We start from the raw sequence: 21,491 nt of genomic DNA, 5'->3' as shown, positions 1-21,491 counted from the left end.
GAGACCCATCTTGGACTTGAGATACTTGAACAAGTTCCTCAGGAAGGACAAGTTCAAGATGGTGACTCTTTCTCAGATCCTTTAGGCTCTCCAACTCCAAGATTGGTTGGTATCATTGGACCTTCAGGATGCTTACTTTCATGTGCCAATCCATCCAAAGCACAGAAAGTACCTGAGGTTTGCGATTGGCAATTCTCATTATCAGTTTCGAGTTCTGCCATTCTGGTTAACCTCCGCCCCGAGGGTTTTCACCAAACTGTTGGCGGTTGTGGCAGCAAGTCTCAGGAAACGAGGTATTCACATATATCCCTACCTGGACGACTGGTTGATCTGTTCTCCAGAACAAGCTCAGGAACATCTTTCGATCACATGCCACTTCCTCCACAAACTGGGCTTCTCCCTCAATTTCAAGAAGTCCCACATGATACCATCCCAGAAACTCCAGTTTATCGGAGCAGTCTTGGACACTTCATCGGGAAAAGCCTCGCCTCCCGAACTGAGAGCTCTCCACATCCAGCAGATGGTAACAAAATTCCAGAATGCCCAACGTCTACCGGCCTTCGATTTTCTCAGGTTGCTCGGCCTCATGGCATCCTGCATTTTTCTAGTACCAGAGGCCAGGTTGAGAATGAGATCCCTTCAATGGGCACTCAGAACTCAGTGGTCCCAGTTCTCAGGGAATATGTCGGATCTTCTGCAAGTCCCGAGCGCAGTTGCTCAGGATCTTCTATGGTGGGCTTGCAACAACAACATTCTCAAGGGAGATTCTTTTTGGCAACCATGGCCGGAGATAACGGTAGTGACGGACGCCTCACTCACGGGGTGGGGAGCACACACCAACGATCTGACAATCGGCGGTCGTTGGTCTCCATCGGAGTCCAAACTACACATCAACCTATTTGAGCTGAGGGCAATCAGACTAGCTCTGAAGGCCTTTCTGCCCTCTGTACAGGGAAAGAATGTTCTGATAATGACGGACAACACAGTGGCCATGTACTATCACAACAAGAGAGGAGGTGTAGGGTCACTGCCACTGTGCAGAGAGGCAATGCTGCTCTGGTTCTGGGCAATAAGAGAAGGAATCTCTCTGTCGGCAATTCACCTAGCCGGAGAGAAGAACACGGCGGCAGACGCTCTGAGCAGGCAGAGCACGGTCTCTCACGAGTGGGAGCTGGCTCAGGAAGTCCTTCTGGAGATCTTTGCCCTTTGGGGAACCTCTCAAGTGGATCTGTTTGCCACCGCGATCAACCGGAAGTGCGATCAGTACTGCTCAAGGGAATTTCCTCAAAGAGGAGCTCTGGGAGACGCATTCGTAGTGGAGTGGAAGTTTCCACTGCTGTACGCGTTTCCCCCAGTCCCCGTGATTCCTCAAGTAATCAGGAGGTTGAGAAAGTTCAGGAAAACCATGATCCTAATTGCCCCGGATTGGGCCAGTAGGACGTGGTACCCGGACCTTCTAGACATGTCCAGCTGCCCTCCAATACGTCTTCCGCAAAGAGAGGATCTTCTCTCGCAAGAGGAAGGTCGAGTTCTCCATCCAGAGGTCAAGACACTCAACCTTCACGCATGGTTTCTGAGAGGTTGAGATACAAGGATTGGGATCTTCCGGATGACGTAATGGAAATCTTGCTTTCGGCCAGAAGACCAGCAACAAAGTCTTTGTACCGATGTCGCTGGAATAGGTTTAGTAACTGGTGCAAAGACAAGGATGTGGACCCTTTTCAGTCTGGCACCCCAATGGTGCTTTCCTTTCTGCTACATCTAGCTAATCTGGGTCTCCAGATAGGAACAATAAAAGGATACCTTGCTGCGCTGTCCATTTTCAAGCGCTCCTCGGAAGAGGTTTCATATTTCAAAATACCGTTAATAATTCAATTCTTAAAGGGGCACACTAATGTATACCCTCCAGTCCCTTTTCATGTTACCAGCCTGGGACTTAAATTTAGTATTAAAATTCTTGACTTGCATACCTTTTGAGCCTCTGCATTCATGTCCATTGAGGCTTTTAACTCTAAAAACTGTCCTCCTTGTGGCCCTATCATCAGCCCGCAGGGTTAGCGAACTTCAGGCTCTCTCATGCAAACCACCATATACTATTTCTTTATAAAGAGAAGGTAGTCCTTAAAGTTAAACCTTCATTTTTGCCAAAAGTAGTCTGACTTCCATTTGTCACAAAAAATAGTACTTCCAATGTTTTATCCTCCTCCTCACCTGGGCAAAGAAGAGGAGAGATTACATAGATTAGATCCCAAGAGGGCTCTTAGTTTTTACATCTCTAGGATGGCTAAATTGAGACAAGATGACCAACTGTTTGTGGGTTACGCTGGTCAAAAATTAGGCTTATCTGTAACAAAACAGACCATTTCCCGCTGGATCATATTAGCCATAGTTGAATGCTACAGATTAGCGGGAAAAGAACCACCAGATGGGCTTCGTGCCCATTCTACAAGGGGAATGGGTACTTCTGCGGCTCTAAAGAGGGGAGTGCTGGCAGCAGACATTTGTGCAGCTGCAACCTGGAAAACAATACATACCTTTGTTAAACATTATTGTTTGGACACTGCCTCCTCTAACGAGGGTTTATTTGCAAAGGCAGTTCTGCATTCTGTCCACGAAAACTGAAATGGTACCCCCACCTCCAAAAATTGATACTGCTATGGGAGCCTATCACAAGATGAGGAATACGTGGGAGGACACAATCCATTCGAAGAACAAGTTACTTACCAACTGTAACGTTCTTTTGACTGGATGTTCCTCCCACGTATTCCTCATCGACCCTCCCATCCAACCCCACAGTACAGTTTACGTGTTTTTACACTTTCCTCTCACGAAGAATGTATCGGTCATGGGACACGCCTGGGTGTTCCTCCTATATATATTTCATCGAAAAAACAGAACTGAAGCAACGGGCGAGGCTCGAGCTACTTGTACCATTGGTGACGTAGACAGAGTACGGAGTACGTCGAGGGACAATCGACGCCACGACCTCGAGCACAGTGCCCTCTGTCGATAATTTTTTTTCCCGAAGCAGCAAAGCTGGAGATAAAGATTTATCACAAGATGAGGAATACGTGCAGTTGAAAGAACGTTCCAGTTGGTAAGTAACTTGTTCATCTATCCCATTCATCCTAATATGGTCCATCATTCTGGCCTTTTGAAGAATCTGCTCCTTCTGCGTGTACGATGCCATTGCTACTAAGACATCTCTGTGGCGGGCGCCTGGATCCCCCTTCCGATGCAGGCCAACCATGTGAATTCTGTCTATCGGGACCTTGGCCTCCTCGTCATCCGCTAGTATGTCTTTGAAAACCTGCTGTACAGCAGTCCTGAGGTCCTTTTCTTCAACGGACTCCACCATATTTTTTATTATTATGTTGGACCTCCGGGACCGGTTTTCTAGGTTCTCACATTGGATTTCTAGGTTGTGGGACAGTCTGGCCAGACGTTCCTGTACCTCCGCATATTGCTGTGTTTCCTCATCAAGATTCTGGACGGATTTCTCCACTATGTCGGTTCTTCCAAATTCCCTATTTTCGCCTTAGTTCTTGTACTTCCTGTTTCATCTCTCCCTTCATTGTTTTGAATTGCGTATGCATAGAGGTCATAAATTGTTCCTGAAATTGCCTGAACCAGGCCTTCATATCCTCTTTAGTGGCTATTTCCACTCTCTGTCCCCACCTGTGTGTTCTCTTCCTCCCTCTTTTGCGTGTTGGCCTTTCAGTTCGACGCCGTGTCTGCCCCCCCAGAGATGTACCAGATTCTGGTCCTGCTTCGCTTTAGCGGTAGGTGCCTGTGTCGCCAGCTGTGTTTGACGGCCCCTGGATTTTGACATGTGTGCTCACGAGGCGCTGGTCTTAGTCTATGTACTTTTCCGTTGGGCGGTGGTACTGCTTGCCAGGTTACGACGTGTCAAAGTGAGCGTGTCTGCTCGTGTGGCTCGGGGATTTGCCCCGGGTGGCGTCGCCCCTTCTGTTCATGCACCTGTGTCAGGTCTTGCGTTTCTGCTAGTGGATCGACAGAGGGGGTCGAAGTCTCCTATGTGCCCTAACCACTCTCTGCTTTTGGTCCCCCTCTGGTCTTAGTTGGCTTTCTGATGTGTGCTCCTCCGTACCCCCTGTTATGCCCGGTGGGTCCCTCTTGTCTGTTGTTTCCCCTGGGGCTACTGTGGCCCTCCCCTATTCTGGTAATGCTCCCTCTCTTGGCCCCTCGGTTATATCCATTCCCTTAGTGTGGCTTTTAGGAGGGCCCCTAAGGAAGTTCTGGGGGGGTTTGCCTCCTCCAGTAGAGTCCCGGGGGCCACCTCTTGAGATAGTGTGAGGGACAGTTAGGGGGTGGGCAGACATACCTTGCACGCTCTGTCTGCGCCTCGCTCTCACCGTGGGTATATCCTGCATCGATCCGCTGTGCCTTGTGATCTGGAGAGGCTGTGATATTCCACCTGCTTGATCCGTCGGCCGGAGGTTCCTGGAGGAGCGGGTCGGATGGTCTCTGATCTCCGCGTTGTGCTGCTTACTTCCCAAGCTAGGATGCGATGTCTCTGGGGGATTTCTGAGCGGGCCTGAGCTTCTCCGCGTGTCTCAAGTCTCCCTTTGCCCGCCGCCAGGGGATTACTGCTGCGTGATCCTCCAGGCGAGCTTCTGAGGTTCTGCGTTTAGCTTGTGCTGCCCTTTCCCCCGGGCACTCTGGTGATCTGCTCCGCACACCGGGTCTGAAGTTTCCTGCTCCCCCTCTCTGGGGCCGGGCCGATCGGTCTCTTCTCACCGCCGCAGGGATCGTTCCGAACCCCAGTTCTCTGTGTCCTCTATTTACTCCTGTCTTTTCGGGCGGGAGCACCTTTTCGCCTGTGCCCTCCTCTCCACCGCAGGGTTGGCAATCACGGATGTCGGAGCCCCGCCGACTGCGGAGCGTGTGTCAGCCGGACCCCTCAGCTTGGGTGGCGGACCCTCTCTCTGCCCAGACCACTTAAGCCTGCTTCAGCGTGTGTTGCTTTTCGCCGGCCGCCACGCGATTCTTATTTCTGTGGTGTGCCTTCTCTCTTCGTTTACTCTCCATCTATTGCTGTTCGCTCATCTGTTGTCCGTTATCGGGCACACTTCTCCCAGCGCCGATATTGATGGATGAGCGGATCGTTGCAGCTCTGCATGGTCTTAGTTGGTGGCTAGCCCCTCCATCTTCCGATGTCCCAGAGTGGGTCAACTACCTCTCTTGTCCCCCGCTCTAGCCCACCAGGGATTCGGCGTCCTGTGGTACCGAAGTGCCTCTTGTTGATGTTCTTTATTGTTGCGGCCCCGAGCTGGGAGACTGAGCACCGCTCACGCACGTCTACCCGGCTCGGCAGCCATATTGGAATCCTCAGGGTTATGATTTTACCATTGAACATAGACAACAATGGCAATCCCGGTGTATAGGGTGCCAGAAACAGTTCTTGTTGTAACAAGGTGGTCTTCAGTCTTATTGGTGTACTGGGGAGTGTTAGGGAGAATTCCCAGAAATGTGCTAATTCCCTCCACCTTAGAGACCCCCAGCAACTTTGCTGGTTTTTTTTTAACCTGGAGAGAGTGTGACCCCTTTTCCCACTCTTGCATGTACTTTAATGTGATTTTGTACACTGTTTCTTTTGGTTGTGGAGTCTGACAAACTCCAGAGGCATCATCTTTTACATTGTCACACAGCACCTTTAGTGCAGTGACACAGGGAAGCCTTTCAGATTTCCCAAAGGTTTAAACACTTTCTCTTGGTTAAACTACTGTTTCCAAGAGCAGTAAGGTGAAATTGACTTTACTTAAACTATCTTACAAAAGGGTGCTGGAGGGGTTACCTAGTATCCCCTTTGTCTAGCTTCTCATGTAACATTTTTTGTGGTACCCTGTTCTCTTTGAATGGCTGGTGGCAGTGGTTTTGTTTTAACTACCATGGTGTGCATTTACCGCGGGCTGCGTTCACAACTCCAGTAAAGCACCCAGCCCAAGGGTGTCATTTTTGTCAAAATTGCCCGGTCTTCTTTTTCCGCCATTTCTTTGTGGAAGGGTCCTTCTTGAGATTTACTCTGCGCGCCAAATCAGGTTTAGTCCCATTGTTCGCTTTGCCTTTGGCAGGATTCACGAGTGAAGCCCGCTTCTGGCTCCAGGGTGTCTGGGGTAGGCAGGAAGTGAGGGAGGTGCCCGAAACTCCCTGTGCTTAGTCCCCTAGGAGACCCAAATGCACTCTGTGGTGATTGGCTGGCTGACTGTCCGGCAAGTGTGTACAAAAGGGGGATGTGTCCTGGCTGTAGGAGTCAAAGCTAATTACAACTTGTTTCTTGTAAATAAAATTCTTAGACACTATTCTATGGTGGCATAGCTTATGCATACCTAGGGTAGGAGTACATGAAAAAAACAATAATCCACATGGGCTAGATTATTAGTAGGAAGTGGAGCAGTTTTTATTAAGTAACTGTCCTCAACCATTTAGACATTTTATAAAAGAATTATGCATTCAATGTTCAAAGGTGTAAACATTCCAACTAACAAACCACAATTTCAAACAAATGTAGGTGATCAGCATAGAACGGAGACCAAAACAAATTGATACATGAACATGCTGTAGGATAACCAAAGGAGAAAAAGACATGAGACATGAATATGAAGGCATCATATTATTTCTAATGCATTCTGTTCTTCTCATTGTTACCCATGCTATGGTAGGTATTAAACACGTTTAACCAATCAAAAGGTGGAACTAGCAAAACCTATTGTTCCTTTAAAATGAAGACCTTGGAAGGGGGTCTAACATAGCCAGGCTAAAGGGTGACCAATAATGATGGTTCGACGTCACTGAGATAAATCCAAACTAAGATTGAAGGGGGCCCTAGCAACACCACACGGGTGGATGAGTCCCAGGACATTTCGGCTTTCAGTGGGTCACAGCCTTCTTCATGGAGCCAAGGAAAAGGAGTCCCCTGTAGAAGATGAAGGGGAACTTAGGGTTACTATAATTGATGTGTGAAGGTAAAAGTTAAAGCGCAGTGGTTAAAAAAAGCCACGTACGTTAACATATCAAATGTCAAAAATACAGGACCCAATTAGTTAAATACTAGTTTTACTCATATTGTTGGTCATATACTGACCTTACACCGGAAAGGTCCTAGGTGGAAGCCAGGGGCTAAGGTTGGTGGAGGTTTGATGGAGACCTCGTCAGAGAGGTAAGGAATACATCTGCAGCGGATTGCTGGGAAATAAAAGAGGGTGGGGAAACAGACAGAGGCATGGCTCTGAGTAAAATGGCCCATATTTTACTGTAACACATGGTGACAAGCACCAGTCAGATGCGTGCAGCTATAAAACAAAAACAAACATACAAAAATACCAGCAGGGCAGGAGGTACCTTTTGTGTTGTGTAGTGAAAACACACGGTTGACAACTGTGGTGGCTTGGCGTTGTATGAGCCAGAAATGCGTGCTAGAAGCGCCAGGCGCCATGTGCACGAGCGGTGCTGCGAGTGTCTGAGGGAGCAAACAGAGATACAACAGAGGATTGTATCAAGACGTGCTGGGAAGAGGGCCGGGTGAAAATGCGACTAGCCTAGTGCTGGCAGCTTAATCACGGATACCGTACCTGCCGTTCGGGAGCTGTAGAGCTAGCGTAGATTTCGGAGGCTCACAGGAACTCAGAATGAAGCTGTGTTCTGCTCAGAATGACTGCGCATGTGCCGTGGTAAAAATGCTATCCAAACGCACATGCGCAGTGTGATTGAAGTCATAGCAACCAGAGATAAACAGCCTGTGAAGGAAAGGCTCATGAGCAGTTGCTAACGTGGGATGTCGTTCAGGAATAAGAGACGCATATTTATTTAAGGTGCCATGTGCTGGGACACATTCAGTATGGGCGAGCATGCGCTGGACACTCCCTGGTGTTAAGAGCGGCAGCGTAACCGATCTATTTTTGGGACTAGAAGGAGTGCACAGAGTTCTTTGGTAGATAAGCACTCCCAGACCGGGATCAAAGTAATATTCATGTCTCATGTCTTTTTCTCCTTTGGTTATCCTACAGCATGTTCATGTATCAATTTGTTTTGGTCTCCGTTCTTTGCTGATCACCCACATTTGTTTGAAATTGTGGGTTTCAAAAGAGAACTGAGTAAAAGGCGAGTCTTTTGGCTTTGAAGGCAGATTCGACCACTGGACGAAGGAACCGAAGAAGAGCTTGAAGATGACGCCTGCTGCAACTCCTGGACCATTGGTTTGCCCAGTGAAGCCCTGCTGCAGTGCCAAAAAGGCAAGTTTGCATCGACAGAGAAGCCCCTGCAAGGAAGACTTCTCCCCTTGAGTTGGTGGGACCAATCAACTCCAAAGTAAGCCACCTGGACATCCATCTCGGAGCTGGTTGAATTTCCACAGAGTTGCTGCTGGAAACCCTATAGCCAGGGAGAGGAACACCAGATTGTGTGCGTTGCTTGTAAGCTGGCCAAGAGCTCCAGTAAGATCCTCCGGACTCCCCGGAAGCAAGACTGACTGAGCCTGAGCCCCCTCAACACAGTGCGGGGACCCGAGAAGCAAGGAAAGTCCATCTCGACCGCCAGGAACCGCAGTGTTGCTTTTTGGGGTAGACACGAGGAGCTGAAACACTGAACAGCCGGTTGCGAGTTTTGACAGTCCCCTGGCGTCCTCCCTCTTGTCCCCACGACTGAGGCCCAGGAACAGTGAGACCTGCAGAGCTGCGCAGCAACAGTCATTTGCTGCATCTTTTCTTCATTTTAAAGGTACTGTACAAAGTCTGAGAGAACTTACCTCTTGCTGTAGAGTTGCTTGCATCTTCTATCGCTCACAAGTCTAATCTGCTTGTGGCCCTACAATTGATTCTTTTTTTCCTCAAAGACTTCTAAAACATTGTGCAAATACGTTTCCAATTACCTACCAGAGGTGTTTCATCCTATATAAGACCTTTGCCCATTTACTTTGGCTTAGCCTTTTGTACCGAATGACTCTTTCTGGAGGGATCCAAAAGTATTTGCCTGCTTAAGAATATGTGTGGTCTAGATGAACTTTTCCTTTGCCTTATTACTATACGATCCTAAATGCAACAGTGATATATTAATGTCCCCAGAACCCTAGCAATTGAAGTTGCCTGAGGTTGCTGGTAGTGTCTGTGGGCTATCCCAAAGGGGTATCTACTTATTTAGAGATATTAAGAGGGTGTATTTCATGAAGTGTATTTGAGTGTTACTATTCTATTGCTCCCTTCTGAAGAAGGCTTATTCTAACTGACTGATTAATAATTGTTTATTCAAGAAACCTTGAGTGCAAGAGTGTATTTGAATACTTGTAACTGTAAATCTCTGTATAACTCCACTACAGCTCACATTGACCCCTCTTGAGATAAGCCTGGCTGCACAACACGCTACCAAAACTGTGTAGTAAAAGCTTATACCAAAGGTTAGGTTTCTGATACCTGTAGTCAGAGTTGTTTGTAGTGTTCCCAGAGGGTACTGCATACAAACTGACTAACAGGGAGCCACTGGAGGAGGTGCTGATGTACATTGCTACTTTCCAGCTGGATTGTTCTGGTACTGGAGATGCAGTCTGTACCCAATGATCAGGGCCCTCTCACCAGGGGTACAGTTTCATATGTTAGTCTTCCTTCACAGTTCATCCATGATTTGGGGCAGGGGGTAGGGGGAAGAGAGTTGAGTTTGAAGACGGTCTGATTCCAATGAATAGCAGAAGCCCTAGCAATTCTAGACAAAACAAATGCCTTAAAGTTGTAATCTAAATATATTTACTGAGTGATGCAATAAAAAGGCTCTGTCGCCTCATTTACCAATGTAGTGGAGCCCACTCAAATTTGCACAATTATGCATAATCCTTAATTTCATGTCACAGTACCATGCCTTAGGACTCCTATACTACCTCCGGAAGAATGACCGCCTTGCTGTTACCAAGATGCTGAATAAATTTACGAAGTCTGGTTTGAAGTCGCCATTTGCCTACTGCATGCTGATACGCATTGCCAACCGGCTGCTGGAAGAGTCAGAGGGCGGGTGAGCTGCTCAGACAAAGCATTGTTGCTCATTATTTTGTCTCTTGTATGATTTCACTTTTCTGCAATTTCTCCTGCTCATACCTCCCAATTTCCCACTATTAGTTTCTCTCCCTCTGTACTTGCACCTTGTTTCCTTCAATCTCCTCGTTCTGCCCCCAGTTTCTTCCCTTCTTTGCTAACTGAATATGTTATATTGGGACTCTTGCACATGGTTATGCCACAATCTGACTTGTCATATAATTTGTTAGCCACAGACTGCTGCTTCATTTCTGGATGATTGTCTCTCTGTTGGCGGTGCACACTCTTCTTCCCTCCTTTAGTGAGAATTGCAATTTTAATGAATACCTTTGTTACATCAACATTTGTGTACATCTTTGTGTGCAGCAGCTCTTGAAATAATTCACCCATTACAGAGGACGCTGCATAGTTAATGCCTGGCAATATTAGGGATGAGGCTTAGAGAAGGTAACTTTATAGGGTTGGTGAGGGATTCGTGGACGTGTTCTAAAGAAGGTGGTAGTCTTACTACAATGTTTCAGAAGTAGAAGGGATTGCTTGTGGAAACAGACACTATGCATGTGTATGGTGGGAAAGGGCAGTCTGTTTCCGATCTTGAGGTCCTTGTATAAAGTTAGTGCTTACTTTGTTACTCCATTAGTCCTGGGGTTTTGCATACATTTGATGTGCATGGAAGGGGAGAGGCAGATTATTCTTAAACTCTACATTAGTGGGGTCAAAGATGGAATTGCTGTTGTGACAAGCATACCCTCTCCCTTGACCCACCTCAGCCTCGACCCACCTCAGCCTCCCTGCTGCACAAACGAAAGCAGCATTTGTTTAGTTTTTAGTTCGGGAATAAAACTGCCCATAATAGCTTTTAAATACTCCCTGTATTGGACCCCTATTTTTCCAATCCTGTTCTCGAAATCAGAAAGGGTAAGGTTTGTGCAAACTGGGATCTTGGTACTTCTGTAAATGGTGTAAAGTCCTGCACTATCCTTTTCACACCTGGTAATGGAAATTTGCAGTTTGACTTAAATAACAGGATTGTTGCTTTGACCGTTGGCATGGCCTGCATTGTTCAGAATTTTGTAAAAACATGTGGGTTTATTTGATATGAGGGGCACCTTGCTTCCCCTCACGAAAAGAACAGTGGCCAAGTTAAAGCATTCTGTAAAGCTTTTGTACATGCAATATGCTGTACGATTATGTTGCAGTCATTGATCTTACTGTGATCCTGAACCACATTTTCAAAAACTGTGGTCCAATTTGGTTCCAGTTAAGTAGTAATCTTTTTATGAGCTGCCTAAAACGATACTACTGAAGTTCAATCTTCAAAGTGTTGACTTAATAAAAATTACCTTAAAGGGGACCTCTAAATATTGGCAATTAAAAAGCTCACTATTCTCACATGGGCACGGGCCACTGTTGGGTTGTTTGACCTTCCTACTTGGTGGGAATCCGTATGTCAAATAAACCAAAAGAAGGTCTTGCGCAATGATAAATCAGTGTACCCTATCTAATATTCGGAACACTTTGAGAGAATCCTTGAAACAAATATAGACCAGCGTCAAAGTATCAAACTAATGTTATATTAAAAAAGTTTGTCAATTGTATTATACAATACATCCATAGACTGGTATTGCCACCTTATACCTGAAAAGGGAACAATGATTAAAAAAAAAATCATCAGTATACAACATCTGGTTGCACAAAAATCAATACCACATTAGTGCATGTGGTTGGCACATTGAAACTCAAGTCACTATGACCTGGTTGCTCATAGTGTTCGTCATCTACACCCAAATCTCACACTATGATTCTCTTCACCCTAAAAAGCTCAACATGGTACCCTGTTCTTTGACTCTTACTACGAATCCTCCAGCGTCTATTTAGAATGTGGTGGCCCATTCACAAAGCACCTCACTCTCTAGTCCCCCCTGCCACTAATACATAGATTTGGCATCAATCAATTTATTTTTGGCCAAATCTGCTTTTCCTCCGTCCTTCTGTGTGTGTGTTTTGCCTTTCCTCCACTCCCATTTGTATTTTGCCCCCCTCCAATTCCTCCTTTCTTCTGCAATAATTCCCACTTTTATGTGCAGAGACCTATGGCTGCCTGCAGCTTTTCTTGTGGTCTTCCCCAGAAGAAAACCCTACGCTGGTGAGAGACATTTGTACTCCTGGAAAAACAATGAAATAGGTCAACCGTAAGACAATCTTATTTTGAGCATTAATATGAAGATTGACAATTTGACCCAGTACCCTGCAAAACCTTGTAAACTCTGCCACCATTGCCTCTTTTTCCTTCATCAGAAGACCCTAAATTCGGGAGATTTCCAAGTCCCAAGCCTTCGATTTCTAAGCGGTCTACTGCGCAATTGTCTTGTTTGCCCCCTAAAAGTAGGTTTTAATGCTAACAGAAATAGATAATACAGGCAACAAACATTGGATTGGGTAAAGATCTACTTTATTCGAATCCTGGCCAGATCACTATATAGATGTCTATCATTTGCTGGCCTACAAAGATGTCCCCATTCAAACATATGTGGGGAACACTGCCAAAGTCGCACCATGTTGTGGTGAGCAAAACCTGCGATAGGACACCATTATTGTCTTTAACGTGGGTCATCAAATATACCATTCCTATCTTTGTCAAATCCAGTTTGTAATACAATTGATTGTACTGCTGAGGTGTCTCTCTCAGTAGGATGAAACATTCTACTGAAATGGCTCTCCTTTCTGTTCTAAATTCTCTACTCACTGAATGCTACTCTAAACATTCATCTCTTCTTGTTCTGTTGGATCTATCCGCTGCCTTTCACACGGTTGATCACTCTCTTCTATTGGCTTTTCTTTCATCTCTTGGCTTTTCTGGTTCCGTTCTTGCATGGTTCCGATCATATTTGTCTCAAAGGACCTTCTCACTGTCCTGGGCCGGTAACATCTGACAGCTTTCCACTAAACCACGGTGTCCCATAAGGCTCAGTTCTGGGTCCTTTCCTGTTTTCCCTCTGCTCTTCCCCTCTTGCTGCGGTTATTTCCTCTTTTGGTCTGTCCCATCACTTTTACGCCGCTGATACTCTGCTTTTCATGTCCTGCTCTTCCTGTTCCGCTGGCATTCACCTCTGTTTCTCAGCCTGCTTGCTAGCTATCAAATCCTGGATGGCTTTGCCGCCACCTTCTCACCCACCCTCATCCTTTGGCTGACTCTCACCCTGACACAGCCCTCTCCACGCTCTACTGTGCTACTCTATCTCTGATACTCTTGATATCCTTGCCCCTCTCATGAGAATCCGCCTGAAGCCCAAAGCCAAGTGCAACTCCTGGTACGATTCAGACCTTGTCACCCTAAAACGCAAGTGAAGGGTGGCCGAAAGGAAATGGCATGCTTCATGTACATCCTCTGACAAACTGGCCTGCCGCCTGCTGCAAAGGCAATAACTCTGTCCTAACCAAGAAGAGCTCCTATCCAAGCCCGCGTCACTGCGGCATCTAACAACTCGGCTGAACTCTGTAAAATCTGCAACGAACTGGCCACGCAGTCTCTACATCTCCTGCCCCTTCCCAGGCCCTCTGCATGGCACTGGCCTCTCATTTCGTCTTTAAAACTCAAGACATCCTGTCCTCACTCTCTTCCTATCCCCTTTGTCCCCCTACTCCCTGCTCTTCCTCTGGCCCTTCTGCAGCCACCACTCCTCCCTCCTGCTCTTACTTTCCCCTTTTCTCCACAGACGAGGTTTCTAGACAAGTCCGATCTATGAAAGTCTCATCGAAACAGGTTCACCCCTGTTCCTCAAACTATCAAGGACCGACCCCCTGGCTCCTGCCGTGGCTGATTTCTGCAATCACCACCAGAGTCTTCCCATCCCCCCCTGAATCACTCTCTTGTACACCCCCTTCTTAAGAAAACCTCTGCCGACCCCTCATGCCCGGCTAATTATCGCCCAATCTCCATCACTCCCTTCCTGGGCAAGCTCCCAGCTTAATCTCCATACTGAATCTGTTGGTTGTCTTCATGACCATCGGTCTGGCTTCATAACTGCCAGAAGCACGCAACCTGCTCTCCTTAACATCCGTGAAGATCTGCTCTCCAACGTTGACTCTAACACCCCTTGTGTCCTCATCCTGCTTGATCTCTCATCTGCCTTTGACACTGACAACCATGCCATCCTGCTCAACCGTCTCCGTGATAACCTGGGTATCACTGATCAGGCTCTGGCGTGGCTGACTTCTTTCGTCTTTGACCGACCCTCCCAGGCCCAACTTGGGTCCTTCCTCCCCACTACCTTTTTCTCTACCTGTGGTGTCCCCCAGGAGTCTAACCTCTCTCCCTGGCTGTTCAACCAATACCTGGCACTCCTTGCCCACCGCTTCGCCCCTCTCTGCCCCAACTTTCAGTGCTATGCGGATCACACCCAGCTAATTTTCAGGCTACCCTCTGCTCCTCCTCTCCTTCCCTCATCTCTGACTGTCTGCTATCGAGGAGTCGTGTGCCGCCAATGACCTCTGCCTTAATGCCAGTAATTTCCTGTTGCTCTCTGGCTGGCCTCTTGGTCCTCTTCCCATTTACCTGCAAAGCCAATAACCTTGGGGTCATCTTCGACTGTACCTCCTCAGAGGTATTCTGCCTTTCTTCTCCTTCCCCCAGAAGCTCACTGTTTCCAGAGCTCTGGTTCTCTCTAGGCTGGACCATTGTAACAGCCTCTTTCTAAATCAGCCTGCTTCTACTCTCCGCCCTCTTCAACTCATCCAGAACACGACTGCGAGACTTGTTCTTGGCCTCAAGCCCAGGGATCGTATCTCCCCAGGACTGAAATCTCTGCACTGGCTCCCAGTGGCTGCGAGGATTAAGTTCAAAACCCTCTGCATCATCCACAAGGCCTTCTAGGGTCTGGGGCCTCAATACCTTCATCTTGCTCTTCCTAAAAATCTTCCTCCTCGAGCTCTTGCTCATCTGCCTCCAACTCCCTCAGGGTCAATCGCTTCTCCAAGCAACACTTTTGTGGTAGATCTCTCTCCTCGGCTGGTGCGTCCCTCTGGAACAGCCTCCCTATCTCCCTTAAACTTGAGGAGAACCATCTCCGGTTCCAGAAACACCTGAAAACCTTTCTCTTTGCTTCTGCTTTCTCTCCTCTCCTCTGCTGACGACCTGGCTAATACCGGCACTGCACTGGCTACCTGGACACCCTCTGATCCTGGGCCCAGGTCCCTCTTCCGCCAGCGTCACACACCTGCACTTCCCACCTGGCAACCCCTGCACTTGGGGACTGTTCTGTATCCCTACAGTTCCCCACCAGACCTCGATAGCCGATGTCCGCACTTACTCATGCACTTGCCACATGCTGGCCGCTATTTGACTTATTATTATCTATTCCCATGTACTGCACTTTCCTTCCTCCCTTCCTCCCTTCCCACGCACTTGCGCATTCTGAATGACACCTGGCCTAGTAGGATCGTTGTATGTCCCCCTTGTTCCCCTCCTTTGCCTCGTCGCGCCTTGAAACAGTGTATAGGCACGTTATAAATTCCCTCTCATATCTCACTCTCAATACTGGAAAAATTGAGGTCCTCTTTTATTCTGCCTATTACTCTTCTGCCCCTGTTTCTCCTTCTTTTCTTTAATTTCCCCATCTCCAGCTATTTCCCCCACTGCTCGTAATCTGGGCCTTTATTTTGACTCTACCTTATCCTTTTGCTCATCATATCTCTGTCCTTGCACACCTGTCGCTTCCATTTTATACAACATCCGTAAAGCTCGCCCCTTAAATTTCAAGCTACAAAATTTCTTATCTTCTCTGAGTTTTCTCTAGACTCTTATACTGTTCTACTGCTCTGGTTGGTCTTCTGCTCTCTCGTCTTGCTCCTCTGAAGTCTGTTGTTAACACCTCCATTCATCTTCTGTGTCTTCTTTCTTTTCATGATTCTATTTCCGCCTCCCTTCTTATTCTTGGCTGGTTACCGTTTCACTCTCATCTCAAATTTAATTTCTTATGTCTTGTTTTCAAATCCCTCTATGGTCTTACACCTGATTTATCTTTCCTCTTTGGTTTCATTTTACGTTCATTCCCGATCCCTTCGATCTTCTCAATTTCTTCTTGTTGTCCCACAGCCACCCTGTGCTCAGTCTCGGTTCCGATCTTTTTCTCTCATTCCACTGGAATGGTCTTCCTTATTCTCTTAGTTCTATTTTAATCTATTCTGTCTTAGTCGTTAAAGTTCCACTTGCTCTCTTATGGATAATATGACGGACCGTTTTTATTATCATTGTCATTCATTTTATTGTACTGCTTTTTCTCTGTACCGTGTCTTGGTTTAAGGTGCTATATAAAAACGAAATGAATACAAATACAAAAACACTGGTTGTTGGAAGCAACTTGAACTTTGTGAGTGTGTTTTGTAAAAGAAAGCAGGGAAGTGAGAGCATAGTTGCGCCTCCCTACTACAGGATTGCATATAATGTTTACAGCAGAATATCATTCTAGGCCACGGGTAGGTAACCTGCAGCTTTCCAGATGTTTCAATTTATGGATTCCATGATCCCTCATCAATGACTGTACAGAGTAAAAAACACAAATCTTGAGCGATGCAGTTTACCTACCCTCTGTTGTTGGTAGTCCAGCAAGAGGGTAGGGAAACCTCAAACTGCTTAGGGATGCTAGGCTGCACAGTAGAATTATTTTCCAGCTCTTTATGCTTCTCCCCATGCTCTGTTGGTCTACCCCAGATGAGGCTTGAAGATCATATGCAATGGAGCACCTTGATAAACTAGAGCCCTGTGTGATGAGGGTAGTTCAGCAGCACATACACTCACATCCTTGAAATGCTTATTTCTCCCTAGGAAGGAAAGTGACAGCAGAAAGAAGCCCGGGTATGTAACACCTTGGATTCCTATATCCTGACCGTTGATCATTCTCTGGGAAGGTGAACCGTTGTTGTGGGCTTGTCGACCTATGATGATTAACTAGATTCTCATTTTGTTTGGCTTTCTCTCCAAATAACGCACTGGTTTTGTCAATCTTGCATTGCTACTGAAACAGCAAGATGTCCTTTGATAAGAGTATCTGTGCTCTTGAAAACTAACCCTAATTTGAGTGTGTGGTATAATTGGTACACGGCCGAGGTCCTTGAAAATCAAAATTTTAATTGAATATTTGACCTACCATTCTGAATACAATGCTAACACTGTGCCTAAAAAGGTGCTGTCTCCATTCATTGGTGAGAGATAATTAATTCTTGGCGAGCACAAAATGATGTGCTTCCTGCATGCGGCTGGGAACTGGCATTCATATCGGGGCTGAGTGAGTTTGTCTAGTATCTCGCAGATTGAAATTTGTTTCCCATGTTATTATGAGGTCTCGTTACACTGACCTTGTTGCCAAGTACCATTATTTTGCCACCTCCTTTTCTGCGGTATAATTCAATGCTGGCACCAGTGGATCAATTTGCTCTTTGTCCTTTTTGTTTACCAGAGGAGTGTATAGCCAGGATGCTCATGACTGCTGGTCTGGAGGCGGGTGTTTGGTCTCTTTTGTGTTTCAGCAACATTTTGATCTTACTGGTGTAAACAATTCCATCTCACTAAATGATTGAGACAATTGGTTGTAAATTGTAACCACTGATTTCTTTTTAACAGTTGACTTGAGGTAAGCAATGTTTGAACGATTAGGCAGTGTATGCAATATCTGTCTCGCATGTGGTTTGAAGTGGGGAAGGAAGCATTACTCTGCCAGGTGCCATGGTCCTCTTCACACTCGCCAGTGAAGTGCATACAGTATTGTATTCCTTACATTTGGATGAACTGAATTCTATTTCTTTTTCTTCTTAACAGGCATGAAAGCCCCTTGTTCGACTTCATTGAGAGCTGCCTCCGTAACAAACATGAAATGGTGATTTATGAAGCTGCCTCTGCTATCATCCACCTTCCCAACTGCACAGCACGGGAGCTGGCGCCTGCAGTTTCAGGTTAGTCAGAGAATATATTGATGCTGGGATTGAAAACCTGCAGCCCCGACACCAGCATATGCAGATTTGCTAAGCATATTATGAGCAGAGGTCATTCCTCTCTTGCAAACTTAATTGTGTTACGGTGTAAAACATCTGTATGCCGTTCTGTTACTGACCCTTTTGACACCTTATCCGTTCTGCCCATTACCAAATGTTAGGGAGATTTTTGCATAACCTGCTGGTGAGGGCTCTGAAATCTGAAAACATTTAGTTTAGATGGTTGCAACTAAAAGAAAGACTGGAGCTGTCTGGGGGTAGTTAAGGCTGAATGCCTATTTTCGAGGATCCCAGGGCCACATTATAGGGCCCCTCAACTTTTTGCTATTAATATTTTTTGTGATAAGTGTTAGGACAGTTTTTCTGAAGTCCAACTAAGTAAAACCATACAACTGACACAGTACAAAACTCCATTCTTAGTGTAAGGCTGTACCACCTGAGTATTTGGTAGCATAGACACAGCAGCCAGGTTCATCTAAGGAGGGAGAGAGGGCTTTAGGAAGGTATAAAGAACTTCAAGGTTTCAACAGAAACACAGAGGTATCATCAAAAATAAAGGTTTACTATAAATGCAAGTAGGACAAGTTAAAATATGGGGGTAAGTGCTTTGTCATAGTGTCATAAACCCATTATAAACACTACACAAGGCTTTAACCCCTTAACTGCTGAGCCCTTTTTTATTTTTTTCATTTTCGGTATCTCGCATTCCATCCCTTGTAACATTTTTGTTACATGAAATCTCTCAGCCAAATTCGGCCACTTTTCGTCCCACGTGTACGCGGTCATAACACCACCAGGGAATCCTAGTTTGCTGTAGGGGGGGGGGGGGGGTGAGAGAAAAGAACAAAAAAGAAAAAATATTTTGTATGTTTTCAGAAAATTCCAAATAAATTATGTACAAAGAAGCATGTGTTTTTTTTTCTTGTAAGTGCTAGAAACAAATGTTTTGCACTTCTGAATTCGCCAATTTCCAAGCAATTTGCGTGGAAACACATTTGATTTATAATACCATCAGTTTTGTGTGAGGTAGGGGATTTCCGCACCCCACCCCCCTTTTTTTAATTTCTTTTTTATTAGGACCTGCTTGGATGGAATGGAAGTGGGTAGGAAAGCTCAGTGGGAACCCAGAAAGGCACACATTTCTGAAAAGTAGACAAAATTCTAAGTTCAGGAAAGGGTAATTTGCGCAGGCCAGGTACCAACTATGTGCCTACAATTTCTGTATTTTGGGAATAAATTGGATAAGTGAGTGGGGAAAAAAAAGTACGTGCTGGTCATGTTTGGACTGGTAAGTTGAGAAAAGCAATGCACCGCTGCATTTACCTACCAATCCCCCTCCTCCCCCACCCACTCATCTTGTTGGATAATTACACATTTTTGGTAATGTATCACAAAACAAGCAATTCACTAGCAGAAAACGGACCCATGGTGCACAGGATTTTTATGCTGATGGACTAAACAGACGTACTTAGCATTTGAAAATAAGGAAAACTAATGTGGCAAAGAATGGCAAGCATACATTTTTTAAAATAGCACAGGCAGCCCTTTTGAAGATTAGGTGACTTGCGCAGGTTACAAAAGTTCAGTGTGCCTAAAGCAGCGACTAAATGTAGGTCACATTTGGGAAATGAAAGGGCTGTGTGACAAAGTGCAGTAGGAAATGTGCAAAAACGTTCTGAAAACCAAGAGAAAAGAACAAATGTCCTACCTTCCCACAGGTGTCCCAATGAAAACTGTACCTCACATGTGTTGTACTGACTGGGGCGCAAAGGGAAAATCACTGGTATACCAAAGGGTCTGGGAAGAGGGCATTTTTAGGATTTTGGTCTTGTGGACAACCCACAGATTTGGACTTGGGGTGTCGAAGCCACTAAGGAAAACGAGGAACCCCAAGCATTTCTGAAAATGACGACACCCGTGGGAATCTAAAGAGGTCTGACTTTCGCGATTCGCCCAAGAATGTATTACCCACAAGGTCCGACAAAGTCCAAAATGTAGGGGAAAAACACAATTTTCAGACATTTGCCACCAGGGAACCACCGAAACACGCCAGCAACAACATATGTCCTACCTTCCCACATTCCCACTGGTGTCCCGGTACTTCACATGTGTGGGTGCACCTACCTAGGCTCAAAGGGAAAAGGCTAAACCACTGGTACATCAAACGCCCTGGGGAAAGGCTGGATTTGGCTTTGTGGACAACCCACAGATTTGGGCCTGGGATATCGCAGCCACCAAGGAAAACGGGGGAACCCCAAGCATTTCTGAAAAGAAGAAACCAGTGGGAATCCTAAGAGGTCTGACTTTCGCAAATCGCCCTAGAATGCATTTCCCACATGGCCTGGCAAAGTCCAGAATGTAGGGGGGAAAAACGCCATTTTCAGACATTTGCCACCAGGGAACCACCGAAACACGGCAGCAACATGTGTCCTACCTTTCCACGCTCCCATAGGTGTCCCGATGAAAACGGTACCTCACATTTGTGGGTTTACTGACCTGGGCGGAAAAGAAAGTGTTGACCCTTCACAAGTCCAGCAACAGTCCAGGGAGCCCCGACAGGGCCCCATCACTACCCAGAGGGAAAAGTTCTAATGCAGCGCAGCCAGAGCTCCAGGAGGGTGGGGGTGATGTCCCTGGCCTTGGATGCATGTCTCATGTGGGTAGACCATCCCCAAGTGCAGCATCAGTCCTAGGGAGCCCCCGCAGGGTCACCATCCCTTGCCGGAGGGAAATTCTGTAACGCAGTCCAGCCAGAGCTCGAGGGTGATGTCCCTGGTCTTTGGCGGCTGTCTCACATGTGGGTTGACCATCGCCAAGTGCAGCGTCATTCCCAGGGAGCCCTGGCAGGGTCCCCATCCCTACCCGGAGAGAAAAGCTCTAATGCAGAGCAGCCAGAGCTCCAGGAGGGTGGGGGGGTGATGTGCCTGTCTCCCAGTTGGGTGGACAGCAACCAAGCTCAACTGATGCCCTGGGGAGCCCCGGCAGGATCCCTGTCCCTTACCGCAAGGAAAAACTGTAGCGGGCCAGAGACAGGGACGCCCCTGGACCTGGGGACGGTGGACCCACATGGGAGATGGGCGCCCAAGGCTGAGGACATCGCCCCCTTCCATCCTGGAGCTCTGGTTAGGCTGTGTTACAGCTTTTCCCTCCAGGGATGGATGGGGACCCTGCCGGGGCTCCCTGGGACCACCGGTGAACTTGGGGATGGTCGCCCAACATGGGAGACAGGCGCTAAAGGCCGGGGACATCACCCCCACTATCCTGGCTCTCTGAATGACCAGAGGTACAGCTGCTTCTTCTGGTAAAGAATGGGGATGCCGCTCGGGCTCCCTGGGACTGCTGCTGTGCTAGTGGGTGGTACACCAGACAGATGCCCAAGGTCGGGGACATCACCCCTAACCATCCTGGAGTTCTGGAGTTCTGGTTGGGCTGTGTAACACAGGTCCGTCCGAGCTCCAGGATGGTCATGGG

At 46.9% G+C, this 21,491-nt stretch overlaps 1 protein-coding gene across 2 annotated transcripts in view; it reads left to right on the top strand.

The window, feature by feature from the left end:
- COPG2 (COPI coat complex subunit gamma 2) overlaps positions 1 to 21,491 on the top strand; it is a 621,430-nt gene that overhangs the window by 116,538 nt on the left and 483,401 nt on the right. Inside the window, exons 9-11 of one of the 2 annotated variants that reach the window (XM_069629619.1) lie at positions 9,857 to 10,014; positions 16,858 to 16,887; positions 17,848 to 17,981. In XM_069629619.1, coding sequence (XP_069485720.1) covers positions 9,857 to 10,014; positions 16,858 to 16,887; positions 17,848 to 17,981 — 322 coding nt within the window. The remainder of the gene's footprint in view (positions 1 to 9,856; positions 10,015 to 16,857; positions 16,888 to 17,847; positions 17,982 to 21,491) is intronic. The other variant, XM_069629620.1, reaches the window with a different exon arrangement.

This window comes from Ambystoma mexicanum, chromosome 12, assembly GCF_040938575.1.
Source record: "Ambystoma mexicanum isolate Mex_15411 chromosome 12, UKY_AmexF1_1, whole genome shotgun sequence".
Taxonomy (NCBI): Eukaryota; Metazoa; Chordata; class Amphibia; order Caudata; family Ambystomatidae; genus Ambystoma; species Ambystoma mexicanum.
This window is presented reverse-complemented; position numbering and strand designations above follow the sequence as displayed.